Here is a 19,019-nt window from a genome sequence, read left to right as displayed (position 1 = left end):
GTTTTGGGGGCGCCTTTCGCTGTCTCACTTTTCTTGTGTGCACTGAATTCCAGGATTTTTCCCAAATTGCAGCCCTGACAGAACCGAGGCAATCCGGGGATCCACGCCTGGCCCGACCCGGTGCACGTATCGGGCTAGTCAGGAACAGCACAACCGGCCTCGGATGCAGGAAAAGGCATTCAAGATCTAACCCAGTCGCCCAGCGCGTAGTTCCTCCGAGCCAGAGAGGCCAGGGGACCACGTACTCTTCCGTTTCCTGCGTCGGCGATGTAGACGACGTCCTTCGAGTCCGCCCATACAGCTGAAGGCCCGTCGAGCCACGGACCCGGCTCGGGTGTGTCGGCGGTGTCTAGCGAGCAAGCAAAAGAGAGACTCGGGGGGCTCTCTTTTGTGGAGTGACGAGCGCCTTGGCGAGGCCGGACGTTTCTTTCCCCTCTTTCGTCTCCCTCAGCACACGTGCCGGTCTAGACAGCGTTGTCTAGACTTTTCGGAGCATCCGCTCCTTCGCATGTCTCTCACTGCCACCCATGCGTACACCCCACACTTAGTGGTGGGGCATCCCTACACCAAAGAGCCGTTGCAACCCATGAACCCAATGATTTGTTACGGCCCCACGGCACGTGACACTATGAGGGATGTGCCGAACGCCTAGCCGCTGCCCTATACCGAAGTCCCCGTGCTGGGTGTTTCCCCGTCAACACTGTCACCAGATAGACAAGTGAATATGCCATTGTCACTCAGCGTTTTTGCCTTTCCGAGCTCCGAATCTGCTTTGAGGCTTTCCGTTCGCTGCTGAGCTGTGTAAACGCCTCGGAACGCACGCCCTACTTAGCTCTGTTCTTACAGACGCCTCCACACATGTGTGTGGCTGCATACAGGGGTTGAAACCACTTGGGCATCAACGCCTTCGATCAGTGTCTCTCTCCTTGTATGCCCCGGACCGTGCTCTGACCTGGACGATCCCGGCCGAAGAGATCTGTTGCGGAGTTTGGAGAGCTGAGCAGAACTTTTCTGACCCGATCGTTCCCCGTGTCAGCAATGTACAAGACGGACCCGGTAGGGTCCACGGCTAACCCCTGAGGAGAACTCGAGCCTCTCGCCTGCGCGATCTCCTTCGTCTCTGTGCTTGCAAACTTATGTTCAACCAGCCTTGCAACGTCTGCCACACACACACCGCATGAGAAAAGCTGCTGGGATTCGCGCCGGCAAGCGCGACACGTGCTCGGCCAACAGACAGTGTAAACTGTAGCGAAATTGCTGTCTTGCATCGAGCAGCGAACGTGGAATGGATCACGACTGAAACACACTTTTCGAGTCGCAGATTAAGTCATGATGCGCCCTTGTGGCAGCGGTGGCCAGGGCCGGTCTTCCTTCTTTGTTCTGCACCGTTTCTACGGAAGGAGGAAAGCATATGCCGCCAGGGAACGCCGCAAGGAAAAGGGTAGAGGCACGAGGAAACGAGCCCGCCCTCTAGCTCCTGGAACGGCGAAAGGGGCGAAGTCGAACCCTGGCGAACGATCGGGGATAACGGAAATCCAGCTTCAAGCTGCGTGACCTTGACCAGTACATTTCACTTGCAGATAGGCCACCCTCGCGTGTGTCCGAAAACGCTGATCCAGCATCGACGCGGCTCCTGTCTCTCGCAAACTGCCGCTGGCAACGTCTCACGCGTCGAGGCCTTCGACCGCTCAACAGGAGCAGAAACCGCTCCGGGCATAGCCCCTTACCTGAATACAGGATGTACAGCGTTTCTTCGTCGGGCGACAACGCGAGTCTTGTGGGGCTGGCAGTGAGAATCCAGCGCGAATCCCCTTGACGGAAGCCTTGGCCAATGTAGGTTGTGACTTCCCCTGAGAAGGAAAAACAGCATAACCAACCGGGCGTGTTCCAGCTGGAAGTCCCACTCTGCGAACACCTCGACTGTGTGAGCGCGGAGCCCTTTCGGCAGGAAGGCGCATGCATGTATCGCAGATTCGAACGAGGCGTCTCCGCCCTCTCCACTTGGACGATAGGCATCGTGTACATTCAACCAAAAGACTCGTGCTCTGCTGACCACGACCCCCACTGCCTAAAACCGCGCTAGACTGTGAATCTGACTCTGTTGCGCGCGCGTTCGTGTCGGTTCTTCATCCCTAGAAGGCGCTGTGAGCTTCGCTGTGTCGGAAAGTGTCCTGCTTTGATTTCCGCACTCTTTATTTAGCCTCCTTCCATGTCCAACATTCAGAGTTGTGTTTCAGCGCAGTCGGCCTACCCGTGACGCCGTCGAGCCTGGCGACGCGTTGGTTCGCTGTGTCCGCAATAAAAATGTCGCCGCTGCGCGTGCGTACAGCGTCTTGCGGACCATTCAAGAAGGCAGTGCTTGCGGCGGCTCCTTCTGCAGATTTTCCGGGGAACCCGACGCCCGCCACCAGTCGAGTCAAGACTGCAAAGACCAGCAGGTCGACAAGACAAGAAAGCGAAAGATCAGAAACACTTTGACTGAGTGACACAGAAAGGAGGGAACCGTGGGCGGAGTAGGGAGTTTTTGCAGAAACAGTGACGAAACTGCATTCGGGTGCTGTCCCACGACAGTCGTTTGCTCCTCAGTTTGTGACACAGGGAAGGCCCCCCGGGACGTGTACACCTCCATTTCGCTGTCACATTATCGTTGTGTTGAAGGAAAAGCCCCAGATGTGGCGATTGCGGCGAAGGCGCACACCCGCTGGTGCACGCCATCTCAGCCAACTGGTCCTCCTGAGAGGTACATCTGTCAAGCTAGCGAGTACGCGAGTTGAAGTCTTCACGCTTGAGCACAAAGCGCGCGTCGTCGCATCTGCACCAGTTGCGTGTCGAAGGTCAAATCTCGTTTGTGCTGAACTGCACGTGCTATTTACGGCATTCGCCGCCAGAGACACAAAGGCATCCCCTGCGCTCGCCCGCGTTTCCTTCGAGCGGGCGCGAAAGCCCGCGCGTATCACCTGGTGGACAGTAATGACCAGCTGGGCACTTGTAGCCGTCTAAATTGTCGGAGCAAGCCTTGCCGCTGATCGCCGCCGTTGGCATCGGTGTCGTCGATCGGGCGCCGCAAACGAACCCCGGCGAGCACGTGGCCGTGGGCTCCGACAGCCGTGAGGTGTCACAGAAATAGTTTGCTGGGCAGTCGATGGGTTTGGCAGACCCCCTGGGGCAGTACGAGCCAGGGGAGCAAAAGGTCTCGGGGTATCGGAAACCTGTCCCTTCAGGGCAGTAATACCCTGAAGGAAGAAGCAGAATCGCATTGTGAATGCAGTTGCTACGCAGGCGGCACGCACCTGTTACGGTATGTGGACGGCACATCATTGTCGAGCCCTCGCTCTTTCAGTGGACCCGCCGACAAAAACCAGGACCAAACCACTCACAAACGCCCTGGAGCCAACGCGCGTCTTCTCCCTCAGAACCCGTTCCCATGGCCAAATTCTAGCGCTCAGGCGCCGTACAGACCCAGCAATGTGCAGGGGACACACACTTGGAAGCACGCATGATTGATACGATTCCATACGATTCCGCGCTGATTGGGTGTCTAACGCACGGGAAACGTGCCCGGCCATATCCGCGTTTGAAGCTTCTGCGCAGGGACCCAAGTGCCCAGGTCGAATAAAGGCAGTTGTCGTTTAAGTAGCTTCTACCATGTATACGAAAGGTGATTGAAACGGATTCAAACCTTTCCTTTTTGAGGGCGCTGTCACACCTGGAAGGCATTTCCCGACAGGCGCAGTCTGGCCCGGAGCATCGCAGAAATAGCCGGCCGAGCACTTGGTACAAGTGTCTGCGCTCGTGACCCCTTCGCGATCTGAAAATGAGCCGGTTGGACACGGGAAAGAGGTACCCGCGCCGGAGGCAGACGGGCAGTAGTAACCTGCTGGACAAGGTTTTCCCGCTGTCGCACCGAATTCGCAGTAATGGCCTGTAGAACGCTCCAGATGGATGCCAAACCGAGAGAGTGAACATCAGCCATTTGGCAAGGCTCTCAAGTCGAGCGGAGACAAAACGCCCTGAGCTACGCCTTCTCTGAAGCAGACGTTGACGACAGTAACACTCTCTGCCTGTGCGAGACGCGTGCAATCGATTTGTGGTTTGTCTGCGCCAGCCGACGAACTGTGGTGCCTTGGCTCTGCACTGGCTGAAACCTACTGGGTTTTCCCAGCATGCAGCATGTGGAATCTCGGCTACATTTTGGCGCTTCTGCAGGATGGCCGGAGATATGGAGACGGATGTGACTAGTTATGCATGCTGAAATGTCTACCGAGCTGCACACCTACTTATCTACGTATATATATATATATATATATATATATATATATATATATGTCAGCTGCGCACCTACTTAACTACGGATATATATATGTATACGTAAAGAGCGAGTGAAGCGAGAATACACCCCCCAAGACCTCGTCACTGTGCCGCCCCGCGAACGTTCTTGTGACTTGAGTTACGCGTTGCTCATGGACAGGATGTAGCCTCGAATCGCCGCCTTGCTGTCCTGGTCTTTTGTCGGCACGCCTGCCTGTCCTGCTCGACGTACCTGTGCTGCAAGGAAGGCAAGACTCTTTCCCAGTCTCAGGCTGCACGGTCCCAGCTGGACAAGGAATGGCTTCAACAGCTCCTCGAGGACAGTAGCGGCCTGCCGGGCATTCCGCTGCCCGAGCCGAGTTCGCGCCTTGCTCACAAAAGAAGCCTGTTTCAGGCAGACGGAACGACGGATTTCCAGTGAGAACAACAGTGCGCTGCGGGGGAACCTTGCTGCGTTGGACGGCGGAAGAAGCACGACTCGAGGGGCACGAACCAGCGCATTCAGGAAGGGAAAAGTTGACTTTCAGAAACCCGAGAAAGGATTGAGGCAGAAAGTCTCTTCCCTCGAGACGCACACGGGAAACGTGAGTGTACGTGGCGATCCACATTTCAGAGATAAACTCGTGCTTGCCTCGTTCTTCTGGTTCTCTACACACCTGGGGGCGCTCTGCTTCGTCTGTGTAAGATCGGTAGTTTGGCTAGCCATGACAAGAAAACAAATGTGTCACTAGCATGGCGCACAGTTCCTGTCTTCTCTCCTGTCAAGTAATCTGGAGCAAAAGCATCCTGTCTCTATTCCATGAGCAGGATTCTATCCCGAAACCAAATGGGTCTTCTCCGCAGCCAACGCGTCTTCGACAAGGGGTACACTTGCCTGGGTCACACGTTCCCGTCGGTGACTCTTTGCCTGTTCCACTGCAATAGAATCCAGCTGGGCAGTCCAGGCAGTCGTCCCGCGACCTTCCGCCTCTAAGAAGTAATGCAGGAATGAAAGGGAAAACACATCAAAGAACGTGGACGCGGCGCGATACAGGTGTGCTTTCACTGTCCACAAAACAACAACACCTCAAACATGGGTCAGGTTTATCTCTTTCCTCTCGCTACTCCGGACACTTCAGGAGACAGGGGAGTCCCCAGCTAGAGATAGAGCGCTGGCTGTCGTCCCACTATTCGTCGAAAACCGATTCACACGCACCAAACAAATTCTGTGATCAACCTGTATATATATATATATATACATAGGTTGAATCGTGGAATCCGCGCCTCTCCACTCTTCTTTAGCTGCAATACCTCGTTGTTTCCTTCTGTGTGTAAACGATTGCTTTTCAAGGTCGCCCAAAAGCAGGACGAGGGGCAACAAACTGGTCTGCGTGCAGTGGAGACACCCGAGTGAAGAGGCGGTCCTTTGCGTTCACGGACGTGCGCCTACCTGGCCGGTAAGTACGTCCCTTCCGGGCACGGATCAGCTTCGTGACTGCCCTCGACGCAGAAGTGGCCTTTCGGGCACAGACGGGACACCGCCATCGTGTTCAACAAGCCTGCATCCGACAGATAGAAAGCGAGAGGCGGACGGTTCGCTATTCACGGCGCGCCCCGTCTCTCAGGACCGAATTCTACCTTGAACCGCTACATCATGTCTCAGCATCCGGAACACAACAGGGTATCCCCTTTTGGACGCAGTTCGCCCTCCGTTGTCCTCCTAGCGCGCGCGTTCCACTGCTTCCTACCCAACGCGCCGCTCTCGTCTGGGCGACGGCAGGCTCTGAAAGGAGCGACATCTCAAGCGTGCGTCGGCAGCGACTCCCCGAATGTGTCTCTTTTCGAACCCGTTGCACGCAGGAAACAGCGGCGCGTTGCCAGAAGAGCGCGGCGACAGTGACGGGCACGGAATAGAGCGACGCATGCAAGCGACAGTACATCGGTCGGTAAAACGGAGGCGCGACACCGGCGAACGTCGGCAGCTTTCCCCAGCTACACACCAAGGGGTAGAGTCACGGAACGGCGAGGGTCCGGTGTCGGATTTACCGTCAGGACAGAGATACCCCGCAGGACAAGGCCCCTGCTCTTGGCTAGCGCCTGTCGCCTGGCAGTATTTCCCCTCGGGACAAGCTGTAGGTGCGGCTGAGCCTGCAGCGCACAGCTCGCCTGGGCCACACCGCGCGCCGATCCAACAAATGCGCCAGTAAAAGATGGTGTCTTGAAACTCTCCCGTAGTCGTGTATCCGCCGCATCTAAGGAACGACACACGCAAGAAGGCCTGGCGAAAGCGTAGGCGACCCCTGTGGAGGCGCATTCTTCGCCGGCATCAAATCCCCCCGCCCTGCCAACCCTCAGTTCGTCTGTTCTCGTCACTGCGATCAGGCGTGCATGCCTTACACACAAAACGAGCAGCATGTGTGCGCCCAACACGATTCCACTCCGTCCCTCTGTCGAGAGACCAAAGTGTATCTATCTCTCTGCGTCTGGCGAATGCCTGCCGATCCTGGATGTACTTGGGACCGTCGCGCCTCTCTCGGGGACCGCCCTACCGTGGGAGGAATCTTCCGTTAGCTGTTTCCACGACTCCTTCACAGAGCTGCGAAGTCGAGCACGCGTCGAATGCCTCAGCCTTGCTTGCGGTCGCCGCAGCCACGGTGTCTGGGCATGCAGTCGTCTGCCCCCCTCTCACTGGAGCTGCAAAGTAGCAGCCTGGCAAACACAGAACCACGAACGCGAACCCACGAGGCGTCGGTATCAAGAGTTTAGTCCTTTAAGCGTGCCCCGCGCGTCAGTGAAGCTTCTCGGTCTTGGATTACAAGGCGCTGTGTTGCAGATCAAGCGCCCAACAGACGACATCGACAAAAAACGAAAACGGGAGGAACCACGGCCTCTCCAGAGGCCAACCTCGCCCAGGAAGGTGGACTCTCGCGGAGCTCAGCACTGGCAACCTGGCCTCAAGCTGTTAAGGAGTGAGGGAGACGGCTGTCGCCTTACCACTGGCGAGCGGTTGGCTGACAACATTATATTTTTTGCAGTAGAAGCCCTCCTGAGTTGCACAGCCACCGAGCAGACTCGCACAGGATAGCGCAGTAGCGGATTGATTCGTCCCCACACTTGGAGTCGACGAATGGCTGTGCCGCGGGTTTCAAGGATCCGGATGCTTATTCGGAGCGCCATTTTGCCAGAACAGCATGAAGCTGAGCCTTCTCTGCATGCAACGGCGCGTTGCTCCTCAGAAAAAGATAAGACTTCTCAGGAGAGTTTCTTTTCTTCTGTGACACAGACCGAACGCCTCTGGTCTATGGAATCCACTCCCACTTCGCGCCAGTGGAGCGCAGCCTGCGACGCGATTCATCTTCGTTGCTGGAATACTGAAGTTGGAACCCCTTGCCGTCTTGAGGGCCCGAACGTTTGGCTTGAGGTCTTTCTTCATTTCTCTTTGAAAAGTGGAACTCACTGGTCCGGGCTGGGAAGGAGAACAGAAAGATTCGTCTCACCTTGCATTTGCCCGATGGCTGCGTGAGACCGAAATCCCCGCAAAACTCTCCTTCTCCGCAGGGTTCGCAGTCTGACAGGGACTCGGCTCCTTGAGCAGCTCTGAAGGTGCCTGCAGCGTCCACACGTGAGCGGGAGATCTCCCAGGAGGATTAAAAGTGACACCAATAGCGACGGAGATGAACCCAGCACTTGCACAGATAAGGCGCCTCGCAAGGGACGCAGTCTGTGAGCTGCAGGGCTCGACGTGGCCCTCTTGTTGCTCGGGTGATCAGACTGCACCCGAGGTGTACGCTGGTGGGTCGTTACGCTGTGCCCAATTGTCAATCTGCGTGTCTTTTCCCGGGCTTCAGAGGCCATTCGAGAGAATACCATCGCCAAAAAAAGAGATTTTGTCTCTTCTTGAGAGTGAAAGTGAGACACAGGAGCACAGACCAGCGCCCGTCGCACTTTTGTACACCAGACATGAGACAGCTGAAGTCTATGGGATCGTTTCCGTCAACTCTGGGTCCCCTGCCTGTACCGGCCATGCAGCTCGTGAGTGCCGCATCGGTCAGGCAGGAGGCTGTTCCCTGAGTCTGGTGCCAAAACCAGTTCACGGCCACCTACTAACACCAGTCCGAACCCCACCTGGCAGCGGGGCCCGCTCCGAGTCCTCGCCGAGATGTGCTTTCCTGACCGGGACGTTTCAAGCAAGTGGCGCCTAAAACGGCAGTTCAAATGCCGCCGTGCATGCGTTTTCTACGAAAGCTTCTTCCTTGACCGCTTCTGGTCTCTTCAGGGACAGCGCGTTCGGAGCCTACCGGGAGGGCACAAGTTTTCGTGTTTGTGTTTGGTGCCGGGCGGGCAAAAGGCGCCAGGCGGACAAACCGTCTCTGCTGTCGCCTCGGCTCCACAAAAGTGTCCAGCTGAGCATTCCACGCACGTGCGTTGGCCGCGCCGGCTTTGGTAAGTCCCCTGAACACACACGCGGAGGGAGATAACGCAAACAAGCATCCTATCTAGACTGTCTGCTGAGCACGCAACGCGTCTTTCCGACTCTCCCGTAGAGCGGGATCCACTGTTCACGCTGTTTGGAAAGGGGGACCATGCAGCCCCTCACTTCTATCGACATCCGCGAAGCTTGAGGCAGCTTTCCCTCAGGCAAGGCTTCCGATGTCTCTCTGGCGCCTGTTTATTTTTGTCAAGGACATTCTATGTTGGCGAGTCCAACGCCGTTTACAGCCGGCCCAGGGGGAGAACGCCTGGGGGTGTCTGTACGTCTCGTTCCGGGTCCGCCGTCGGTTTCCACGGACCACGCCGAAGCGTTACTCTGTGAAAGGCGATGAATGCCCCGCATGACCAAGGCGCGTTCAGTGTATACCGTAGTCTAGACGCCAAAACCATAACTGGATTCAAGACTCCGCAGGCATTTATGCTGCTGTACAAGGGGACATTCGGCTTCAGCAAGATCAGACGTTAACATTTTCCCAAGGACGAACCAATAGCGCACACCTGGGATTTTGCTGGCCTTGGCGTGAACAGCATAGATTTGCGGGACGAACATGGCGTGAAGCAAAAAAACCTCTTCTTTCCCATCAGGGCCAATCAGCCTTTTCTCTACTCACTGGCTGGCACGGCCTAGGAGCCGGTGAACCGGTGGGACACTTATGGCCCTCAGGGCACTCTCCTGTCTGAGGGTTCGCAGCTTTGCTTCCTGACAGCACAACGTGGAGCCTGCAAATCTTTTTTGTGAAGAACAATGGAACTCTAGATACTGCTTCATGGGTTCCTCTCTGTTCACCTTCACGCAAGAGCGTCGCGCGCTTTACGCCCGAGAACGGAATCCTGTCGTGTACGCGCGGGGACGATTCTTCGTGGTTCTTTGGCACATCTGAGTTTGGGTTCCGGCGGCAATGTCATCGTTCCACAGTCCATGTGTTTCTCCTTCCAAGGGAGGTGGGAGGAGACAATCCGAAGCCACACCGGTCAAACACTGCAAGGCAGGCAATGCATTCGTGTCTTCCGAGGTGAACTTCCGCTTTCACCATTGACGGCCGCTGCAAGGTATTCGTGGAGACGCATGCTCAATCTGGCTGCTAGCTTTTCGAACTCTCCGCATCTCGTCTGCGCAGAAAGCATTGGTTGTAGGCAGGTGCTCCTACGACAGCGTTTCCGTCTGGGAGGAGTCCGTACCCTCGGGGCAGTAGAAGCCTTCCCCGCACGGCCCTGTCGGCTCTGACAGGCCTTCGGCGTCGCAGAACCTGCAGGAGACAAAGGCACCGCGATGCCGCCCGACCAAACCCCACATACGTGGCCATATAGCAACTTTTCCCGATCACTTAAATGGCCAGTTGGTGCCATCCTAGCCACAAACGAATGAGGCCCTCAAGGCGAAGGACCACGGGACTTGCAGAGATCTCAATGCAGCGTCTGTACGCATGCAGGCACTGAATGAAGGGATTGAAGGGAACCACGTGCTGCTTCGCACAGGAACGCCACTTACGATCCGGCATCACACGGGACGCAAGCTTTCTTGTCAACAGCTCGTCGCGAAGGCCCGTAGGTGCCAACGTCGCACGGCGTAGGCAGCGCCGTGCCAATGCCACAAAACGTTCCTGCTGGGCACGGGCCGAAATTTTCCGTTTCATCCTGGGAGCATAGCAACCTCAAGAGGGTAACGCTCCGTGCACTCAGAAGGTGGCAAGGTCGTTCGTCTCTAGGCAAGGCATGCAACTCCAAATCAGGCGTCCTTCAGAGTGGTGTTGCTTGGCTGGTAGGGCCCGAGCCTGTGTCTTTCGGACGTATGAGAAAGGAAGGGGTCTCTGTTACCACCCTGGCCTCGACAGAACACAGTCAACCGGCCTCAGATGGCTGAGGCAAGCGTCGCCCTCGTGGTCAGATCCACGCCCTGCTTCCGAGATTCCTTCTCTCCTTGGTGCCGGACTCGTGGTGACTGGAGCGATGCTCCCTGTTTCTTCCCACTACGCATGTCTCACAGACATCTGCAGCGCCGCCTCCTAGCGCCGTGAAAACCTGATGGAGGCCGAAGGCACTCTACATCAGAACCCGTACCTCAGGAGTAGGTGATCGACTGCCGGATTTGCAGAAATAGCCCGCTGAGCAGTCGCCGGTGACCACAGAGGCGCCTGGGCCCGCGCAGTAGTGGCCGGGGGTGCATGCAGCGCACTCTGAAACGTCTCCTGCGGTCGCAGCTGCCGAGAAAGTCCCAGGGGGACAGAGCGAGGGTGCCGACGAAGCTTCCGGGCAATATCGGCCAGCTCCGCACTCTGTAGGTGTCGACATCCCCTGCGGCGAAACACCGAGTTGACAGAGCGCAGCGCGGCATCAGAAGGACGACACGCGACCGCGCTCCCCTGCGTGCATACAGGAGAGGACGCGACTCCACCGGTGCCGTCTAGACATGCAAAGAAGGCTCAGCATTCGCGCCCTTTTTCCCCTGGGTCTGACCAGTTCTGGGCAGTAGTGTCCCCGCGTGCACGGTTTGCACTCGGGTTGTCCCTGCTGGTCTTGGAAGGTGGCAGGCAGGCACGCGGTGGGGCCGCGACTCCCTTCAGGCGAGTAGTGCCCTGGGGGCACTGTGTTCTGCGCGCCCGTCGTGGCACCGCCGGTACAGTAGAAGCCTGCAAAGCAAGGCTTTAAGGGATTTGCATTGTCTGTGCCGTCGCAGTAGAATCCTGGTTTGCAGCTGATGCAGTCATTTTCGCTCATAGAACCGGCAAAGGGGATGTACTTGCCGGCGGGACAGCTCGTCGGCGCTTGCGTTCCGGTTCCGCAGTAGTAGCCCAGAGGGCAAACTTTTCCTGCAGAGACCCCGCAGGCGCAATCCGCACACGGGGCTGGGTGAACGCACTGCGGCGTGAGAAACGAAATGAGGAACGAAGCTTGTCGGTCTGGTGCGGATCAGACCACCGCGTGCAAATACGCACTCGAGCACGTGCACTGGAGAGCTCGCTGCGACCTACGAAGGACACCTACTGAAACCGCCCCCTTAGAACGGCACGTGGAGTCTACACTGTGCCTTGGCACGACCCACGATTAGCATTCTGTCCGGGGGAAAAGGCGGAACCCCCGGGAAGAGACAAAAAACAGACACACAGAAGAAGAGGCACAACCGCCTGGATGGACGAACAAGGCCTTTTCCTCCAGCGTCCAACGGAGTGCCTGCGTCCGCCGAGCTTCGATCCACGCTCCCCTCAACACGCAAGGCGCGAAGCCCTCCGGCGATCCTCAGAAGTTTTCCGTGGGGATCTCCAGGGACAGGAAGGTGTACAGTAGGTGAAGCGACACTCCCACTGTTAATGCGAGGGGAGAGGGCATTTCGTGGGGGAGCCTAGAGGGGAGACGTGCATTGCTCCAAACTCCGACCGAATGGAGGGCGGCCCTTTCCAACGCATGCAGACTCGCGGTCGTCCTGGGTCTGCCTAAATGGTACACCTTCCAGATGTTCTGGGGGTGCAAAAGGTTGCTTGGTACAGGGACACTCAGTCACTGGTGGCCTTGGCCGTGTGCCGAGAGACTCTACTCTCAGGGGAGCCGTCACAACTCACTTCGCAAGTTCTTCTACACACCAACTAGAGCAGTGGATTGGAAGCCCATTTCACAGTTACAAACTGGAAGCCCTCGACTGCTGAAAGCAGACGGCTCGAGGCAAGGCTCTCCGTGTTCGGTCGATGCTCCTTACCAGTGACACCGTCCGTCGGTGTAGAGACTGTCGCGCCTTCGATACAGAAGTATCCCGCTTCGCAACTGCCTGCTTCTTCTACGGCGCCAAGCAGCGGGCAGTACTTCCCCGTTGGGCACGACGTGCACGCATCTCGAGAGGCCGCGCCAACTCCCTTTCTGGTGGACGGGAACGCGCAAGGCGGCAGACGGAGTCACGCAAGTCGATGCAAAACATGTCAGAAACAGCCACGACGCACATGGACGGGAACGCGCAAGGCGGCAGACGGAGTCACGCAAGTCGATGCAAAACATGTCAGAAACAGCCACGACGCACACAGTTTCGTGGTTGGCGAGGCAATGTGCCATTCCATTGCCCGAAGTGAATTCAGAGTGAGAATGCACCGTAACTAATGCATTCGTTTCCCTAGGCTTTTCGCGTCATGCTGATCCCTACTCCGCAGTTGCTAAGGAAAGTCCCCAGTGGCGACTCACATCCTCGATCACGTGAACGACATGCCTTTGTTCCAGGAAAGAAGCGCTACGTGTGGGGTAAGGCAGGCAAACAAGATATACCACGCCGTCCTTCAGCGTCGGCACGCGTGAACCTTCCAGTTCTGTCTGCCGTGCATCCAAACCCGAAAACGATTAGCTACGGATATAAGACACCCATCAGGCTATAACAGGCACTGGAGCAGGGAGGAACTGTTCTGCGTAAGAAGGGCGGGGCCTGCTCAGAGATTCACCATTTACGTCTCTCTACGTGTAACCGCTATCACGTCGTAGTAAAAACAGCGGAACTCCTCGGTGGCGTACGTGACGGGTACCTTACCTGACAGTACCCACGGGGCATGGTACCGGCAAATCGGTTCCACCTAGACAGTAGTGCCCCGGTGGACACGACGGCGGACTGGTTTCCGCGATGGTGTCGCAGTAGGTGCCAGGAGGACAGGGTTGGCAATCTTCTTCCCGTTCTCCACCGGGCTGGTCGAGATATGTCCTGGGGTATTGGTATGAACACGGGCGTAAAGGTCTCATTGGGGACACACGGATACTCGCATAATGTCAGTAGATATCCTGTTGCAGCCAGAGGTTTCTTTCGCAAAAGACCGGAAACGCGCTGGCGAACTCAAAGCATTGAAAGGTATATCGATTGATGTAAGCTGATAGGAGCCGTGGTGGCCGCAAGACGCATGCGCTAACTCAGGTACACTCAGGTACGGTACGCGGGCTGAAGCGTTGTGGCGGTATAGGTGCGTGAAAAACGATGCCGGCGTCAGAGAAGACTGTGGGTCTTTCAGGGAACTTGGTTCAGGCTGCGCCGTGTTCTAAGCGTATGCTAGGAGAGACGAGCGGCTCCCTCATTCTCGCCGCCTATAGGTTTTTGAGAAACCTGATGACTTACCCTTTCGGGCAGGGCACAGCATGGGGCACCGTCGAACCCTCGGGACAGTAGTACCCCTGTTGGAGACGGATCACGGAACGCAGCCATTTTGTCCACCCTTTTTCGGTGCAGGCAGCGGGGCCTCCTCTGAAGCACTGCGAACGATTGTTCACCTGTGCGTCTTTCTTGATCGCTTGTTAGGATACCAGCATGTACAGGTGCGTTGGAGCGTACGTGTTTTCTTCGTGTGGCACATCTCTTAGTTTCACGCAGACAGATACAAGCGGGAACGGGGATGCTTGGCAATACCGGGATTGAGGAGGGGAGTTTACGCTGAACTGCTGGTCTTCAGGCTTGGAGCTGGCAACGAGGTGCGTTCAGTCCACAGAATCCGAGTCTTTTTGTTTCGGAGTTGTGTCAAGGCTACAGCAGAGCAGGACTGATTCGGTTGCCAGCGGGAGCGTGAACTTGTCAACTACGGTTTCAGGCCGAGAGGGACAGAGCTGTTTTGCACCGGCTGTTCGTTCCCAGTTGCGGTTCGGTCGTGTTGGCGCCATCAGGTCATTTCTGCATGGGTGGAGGCTCCTGCAGTGCGCTGCTTGACTCTTTTTCAACATTTGCTTGCCGTGAACACAAGACGTTTGCAGCTCACATCCATATCCAACCCGCGCGCTCCTTGTCCGGTGGAAACCCGCCACACCGCCACGACGGCGCGAGAGAAGAAACAGGAGGGAAGTTACGAGACCAAGGAGACGTTGTGAGAGGCTTCTTTTCCGTTGCCATCCTAGTCCGTAGGAAGTGTCCGACCACAGGTGACCAGACCGCCATCCTGTCCCCTCTTACTCGAAGTGTCTCTCTTTTTTGCCTCGCCCCACAGAAGGCTTACCTTATCGCATTGCCCGTCGCCTGCTTCCGATTGGGCTCCGCCTCCAGCGTAAGACCCCGCAGGCAAGACTCTGCACTGCTCTGCGCCCGTTCCCCCCTCTTCATCGTTGTAGGTTCCGGCGGGACAGAGAATTCCCACAGCCTCTGCAGTCCCCACGGGGCAGTAGGAGCCTCTGGGGCATTTTGTCTGCGTGCCGCTGCCTGAAGCAGAGCAAGGAAAAAGTGCGCAAGTCTGTTTTGGAAGCATACCCCCGCAACCGGCCTGAGTTCTAACTGCATAAAAGTTGAGGGGGGGCAAATCCCCCTTGGTTTTCCCTTGTAGAGGGTTTGCGCGGACACCAAACGCGTTATCCGCGGGACGAGAGAAAGGCTCAATCCACTTAAACGCCGTGAGTGTCGCGTCATTCGCTGTTTCCCTGCATTCCAACGTGACACCAGTCCCCCCGATATGCAGACACGTTTGACGACTGGGCACAACTGGCCTCTTCTCAAACTTGCGTCGCCGCATCAGCCTATGCTTGGTGCACGACCAAGTTTCCAGTCACCTCCGTGTCGCACGCCACTAGCTCGCATCAGTTTCTTCCCCCCGAAAAATTACGGGCGCACGTTGCCCGGGCACCTCCAGTCCACTCCGTTTTTCCGGGAAGTTCAAGACTACGAACAGAAGTGCGTGTGCGTTGGAGTCCCCCTCCTCTCACGACGTGGCCCAGGCAAAAATGAGTAGAGGGAAGGTAACACATCAGGCTTTCCACGATTCGAAGCGTACCCCTTGTGCATGGTTCCCAGCAGGAAACGGCCGACACGGAAAAGTGAAATCGAAACGCATGTGCGAAGAAGTACCGAAATCTGCGTGTATGCCCATCTCTCCGTCTAACCGACGCTAGGTATGCAAGTGCTTTGCGAGGCGTTGGTGAAGCTAAATTGGTCAAAACGAAAACTTCTGCCAGGTACCAGTGTCGGCTCACATACTTAGGCCTGCACTGGGACAAGTATACCCAGCCGGGCACGGCTGGTCGAGCATGTCCTCTTCAGTCATTCCGACGGAGTCGCAATAGTAACCCTAGGAACACAGTGCAAGAGGAAGCCGAGGGTTACCGTAGGCAAGCAGTGGAATCTCCACAGGCTGCGATACCCCGTTCGCCTCGGGCTTTCTGGGCTTCCATCACAAGCACTTCACAGGCAGAACGCTGCATTGTCCCTGTTCCCTGGTGGCTCTCCTGTGGAGACCCAGGCGATGAAGAACGGAGCCGGCCTTCCTCTCTGCAACGGACACTTCAACAGACAACGATTCATTTGTCTCGTCTCCAAAACCGCTGGCGGGACGCAGAACCCTCGTTGGATCTTCCCGTGTACATACAGGTCGCGCTTTCGCACTGTGATTATATAAAAGGGTGAGGCAGTAGGGGAACGAAGCAGACTGCAATAGTTACGTTTCGCTTTTTTGGGGGCCTTGCCTTGGCGAAAGGGATAAGCGTACTGAGTTGGATCATGGGCCAGGCCGCGCTTATCCCGGAAAGACTTCCGTTGTTTATCGCGAAGCACCAGGGACTCAGGCAAATCAACATGTAGATGCGGCGCAATTACCCCCGCAAATCTTCTAACATGAGGTGAGCAACTGTGTATCTGAGAGGCCGGAGCACGCATAGGTTGCGTGATTATGTTATATCGCCGCCTGTGACTCTTTGACAAAGCTAAACGAGTTCACTGCGAGAATAAATGCGGGTGCTTCCGTACGACACCGGTGAGCCGGATGTGGCATCCGTCAGGCATGGCCAAGCGCAGCACCCAAACACGGTTCGCCACGTGGTTTCCGTCGATAAGCATTACCGGTTTACAGTCGAGACAGGAACTGGGCCCCGCGTACTGGCCAGGTTTGCAACGCTCCGAGGCAATTCGAGAGCACTCAATTCCAAGAGCTGGGTCCAGTTCTTCTGTGTTGGAAAGAAAAGACGCACGCCATGTGGGTGTGAGCGCTACATCTGTTATCAGTGAACATGCTGTGCAAGGATGCACCCAGAGAGCACGATCAAGCACGAGTGACATCCGACTTTGCTGTCGTGAAGCATCGAAGCGTTTGACTGAACGTGGGGGAAATGACGCTTCCCGAAGAACAGACGCGCGGAAACTGAACGCGAAACGCCTTCCTCATCGAGCGGGCAAGACACGGTTTGCAGCAATCCTTCTCTGGCGCGAGGGGACACGCTTTGCTCTATGCTCTTGTAGCCTGCCCTATCGCTGCGGGGATCTTTTTTCATCCAAATGAATGGAAGGTGGTCCACGGTACGCCATCAGTACTCTTCATCGGTTCCACTGGTCCAATTCAGACGCACAGAAGCCATGAACGTCAGTTCGTTGTTTAAGTCTGTGTTTTTCACTCCGCTGTCAACTCCGCCCTCGTTGTCTTGCTCACCTTGCGGGCACGGGAGGGGATCAACCGTGGCCACAGGACAGTACTGAGTTTTCTTGCACTTCACGCATTCCTGCTCTCTCTGTGAAACAGACACGCGAAACGATTCTATGAATGCATGAAGCAACAAACGTATATTGGTACGTGTTGAAGCCATCGTACAAGATCGTGTTACCACGATGAATGCAGATCGATTGGTGTCTCGGGAAAGAATCACAAGCAGTCGTAGGAAGCCGGGTTAGAAACTCGACAGGCAAATGAGTGAATACAGGAGGTAAGCAAAAATAGGTAAAGCGAAACAGGTTTCCTAAAACATCTGAAGCAGATCCCGTCGAAACTTTGGGGGATTCCAACTCGAGTCCTGATACCATTCCCCTGATTTCCCGGGTTCGCTGACACAACAGAGCTGCCAGCTTCCAGGTGAGCACCCATGGGTTTCTTTTTCCCGTGGGGTTCTTACTTTCAGATTCTGTTTCGATGAGTACGTGTTCGCGGGGCACGGAGTATTCCACGGGTTGTCGGACCCCGCCAGGCAGTAGTACCCTGCAGGACAAGCTTTCGGCGCCGTACTTGCCGGGGGACAATATTTTCCTTCCGGACAGGGCGAGCATTTCGCTTGGCCTTGGTTCGAGAAAGACCCTCCGGGGCACGGGAATTCGTACTTGTACCTCGTCCCTTGAATCAGGAGAGCCGAAACACCGCAGTTCGTCAGAACGGCACATGGAGTCTCAGGACGAGCGGCCAATGTCAAGGGTTGTTCCTCGTTCAGGCAGGCACGCAGTATATACCGCACCCCACCGGCGGCAAAAGGTTCTCGAATAACACAAAATCGAAGCGTTCAGCGCCGTGCAAGACCGACCCATCAGCTGTTCCCACGTCTTTTCAATGGCGATGCAGACTGGTGAAAAGACAGGGGTAAGGGATCCGCACTATGGACAGTTGGTGTTTTTTTCGCTTGCGCACGCTTCAGCGTTTTTCTAAGTGAAACTGCTGGCGTTCGCCTCCTCCCCATTCCCGTTAAGCGACTGAAGTGACGAGGGCGCCTTGGTATAGCATCGCGGCCAACCTCGACGAGGTGCCGAGCGACCCACCGACCACAGACACTGTGAAGAGACAACCTGAACCGCCCTAGATCTCGGCAAGTAAAAGGAACGCAACACCGTGCGCGACAGTCGCCGTGGGCAGTGGCGTTTCGCACCTTCTGGGCAGAAGTATCCTGCTTCGCACGGCTCCTCTTTTCCCGAGTGGCAGGCCTGCGAAGGGAATCAAACAACACGCGACAGAGAGAGTCAGCCAAGAGTCCAAACTGCTCCTGTCGAACTCATCCAAGAGTCGCCAGCGTAACGCCGCGCGGCGAAATCTCTTGCGCCGGAAGCCGCCGACGCCGGCTGCTCAACTCTTTCAGGAATGTCTCATTTGAGACCATGCATAGCGAACGGCAAAGGCATGGAAGGAACGGAAACCGTTCTGTTCGCCGAGACACCTTGTCTTCACACCTCCCGTTCACGCGAGCTGAGGACGCGACTCCCTGTCACTTGCCAGACCCGATCCAGGCTTCTGGCCTACGCCAGCGACGGCCTGTGCAGTCGAGAAGGACGAGCGTATTTTTCTCTTTACGCGTAGGTGTAAATCGGTGTCTGCATTCGTCTGGACCCTGGCGCATTCTGGTGTGCGCTCTCGCGGGAAAACGTACGCGTCCTGCTGGGCACGGAGTGCAGTCCGATTCGCTCGCAGCGCCGATGCCCACTGTTGTCGTCGTTCCTGGAGGACAGGCGACCGGCGTTTCCGTGCCTTCTGGACAGAAGTGGCGATCCGGGCACCTGTGTGGGTAGCAGCAGCGGAACAGACCAAACGTGGCTGCTGAGGCAGGCGAGACCTAACGGCTTCGTCTTGCGGTCT

At 56.4% G+C, this 19,019-nt stretch overlaps 1 protein-coding gene across 1 annotated transcript in view; it reads right to left on the bottom strand.

The window, feature by feature from the left end:
• The window catches only part of NCLIV_002790 (conserved hypothetical protein), a gene marked incomplete at both ends in the record, with an annotated part of 39,292 nt that overhangs the window by 5,397 nt on the left and 14,876 nt on the right, over window positions 1-19,019 (bottom strand). Inside the window, 25 exons of the mRNA XM_003879777.1 lie at window positions 246-349; window positions 953-1,159; window positions 1,728-1,850; window positions 2,252-2,422; window positions 3,707-3,922; window positions 4,541-4,758; window positions 5,738-5,846; window positions 6,334-6,539; window positions 6,837-6,996; window positions 7,282-7,333; window positions 7,785-7,894; window positions 8,586-8,739; window positions 9,390-9,478; window positions 9,958-10,025; window positions 10,268-10,413; window positions 10,837-11,070; window positions 11,233-11,585; window positions 12,467-12,624; window positions 13,277-13,444; window positions 13,850-13,905; window positions 14,715-14,914; window positions 17,124-17,202; window positions 17,581-17,795; window positions 18,319-18,373; window positions 18,814-18,940. Coding sequence (XP_003879826.1) covers window positions 246-349; window positions 953-1,159; window positions 1,728-1,850; window positions 2,252-2,422; window positions 3,707-3,922; window positions 4,541-4,758; window positions 5,738-5,846; window positions 6,334-6,539; window positions 6,837-6,996; window positions 7,282-7,333; window positions 7,785-7,894; window positions 8,586-8,739; window positions 9,390-9,478; window positions 9,958-10,025; window positions 10,268-10,413; window positions 10,837-11,070; window positions 11,233-11,585; window positions 12,467-12,624; window positions 13,277-13,444; window positions 13,850-13,905; window positions 14,715-14,914; window positions 17,124-17,202; window positions 17,581-17,795; window positions 18,319-18,373; window positions 18,814-18,940 — 3,778 coding nt within the window. The remainder of the gene's footprint in view (window positions 1-245; window positions 350-952; window positions 1,160-1,727; window positions 1,851-2,251; window positions 2,423-3,706; window positions 3,923-4,540; window positions 4,759-5,737; window positions 5,847-6,333; window positions 6,540-6,836; window positions 6,997-7,281; window positions 7,334-7,784; window positions 7,895-8,585; window positions 8,740-9,389; window positions 9,479-9,957; window positions 10,026-10,267; window positions 10,414-10,836; window positions 11,071-11,232; window positions 11,586-12,466; window positions 12,625-13,276; window positions 13,445-13,849; window positions 13,906-14,714; window positions 14,915-17,123; window positions 17,203-17,580; window positions 17,796-18,318; window positions 18,374-18,813; window positions 18,941-19,019) is intronic.

Source organism: Neospora caninum, chromosome Ib (assembly GCF_000208865.1).
Source record: "Neospora caninum Liverpool complete genome, chromosome Ib".
In the NCBI taxonomy this organism is placed as follows: Eukaryota; Apicomplexa; class Conoidasida; order Eucoccidiorida; family Sarcocystidae; genus Neospora; species Neospora caninum.
This window is presented reverse-complemented; position numbering and strand designations above follow the sequence as displayed.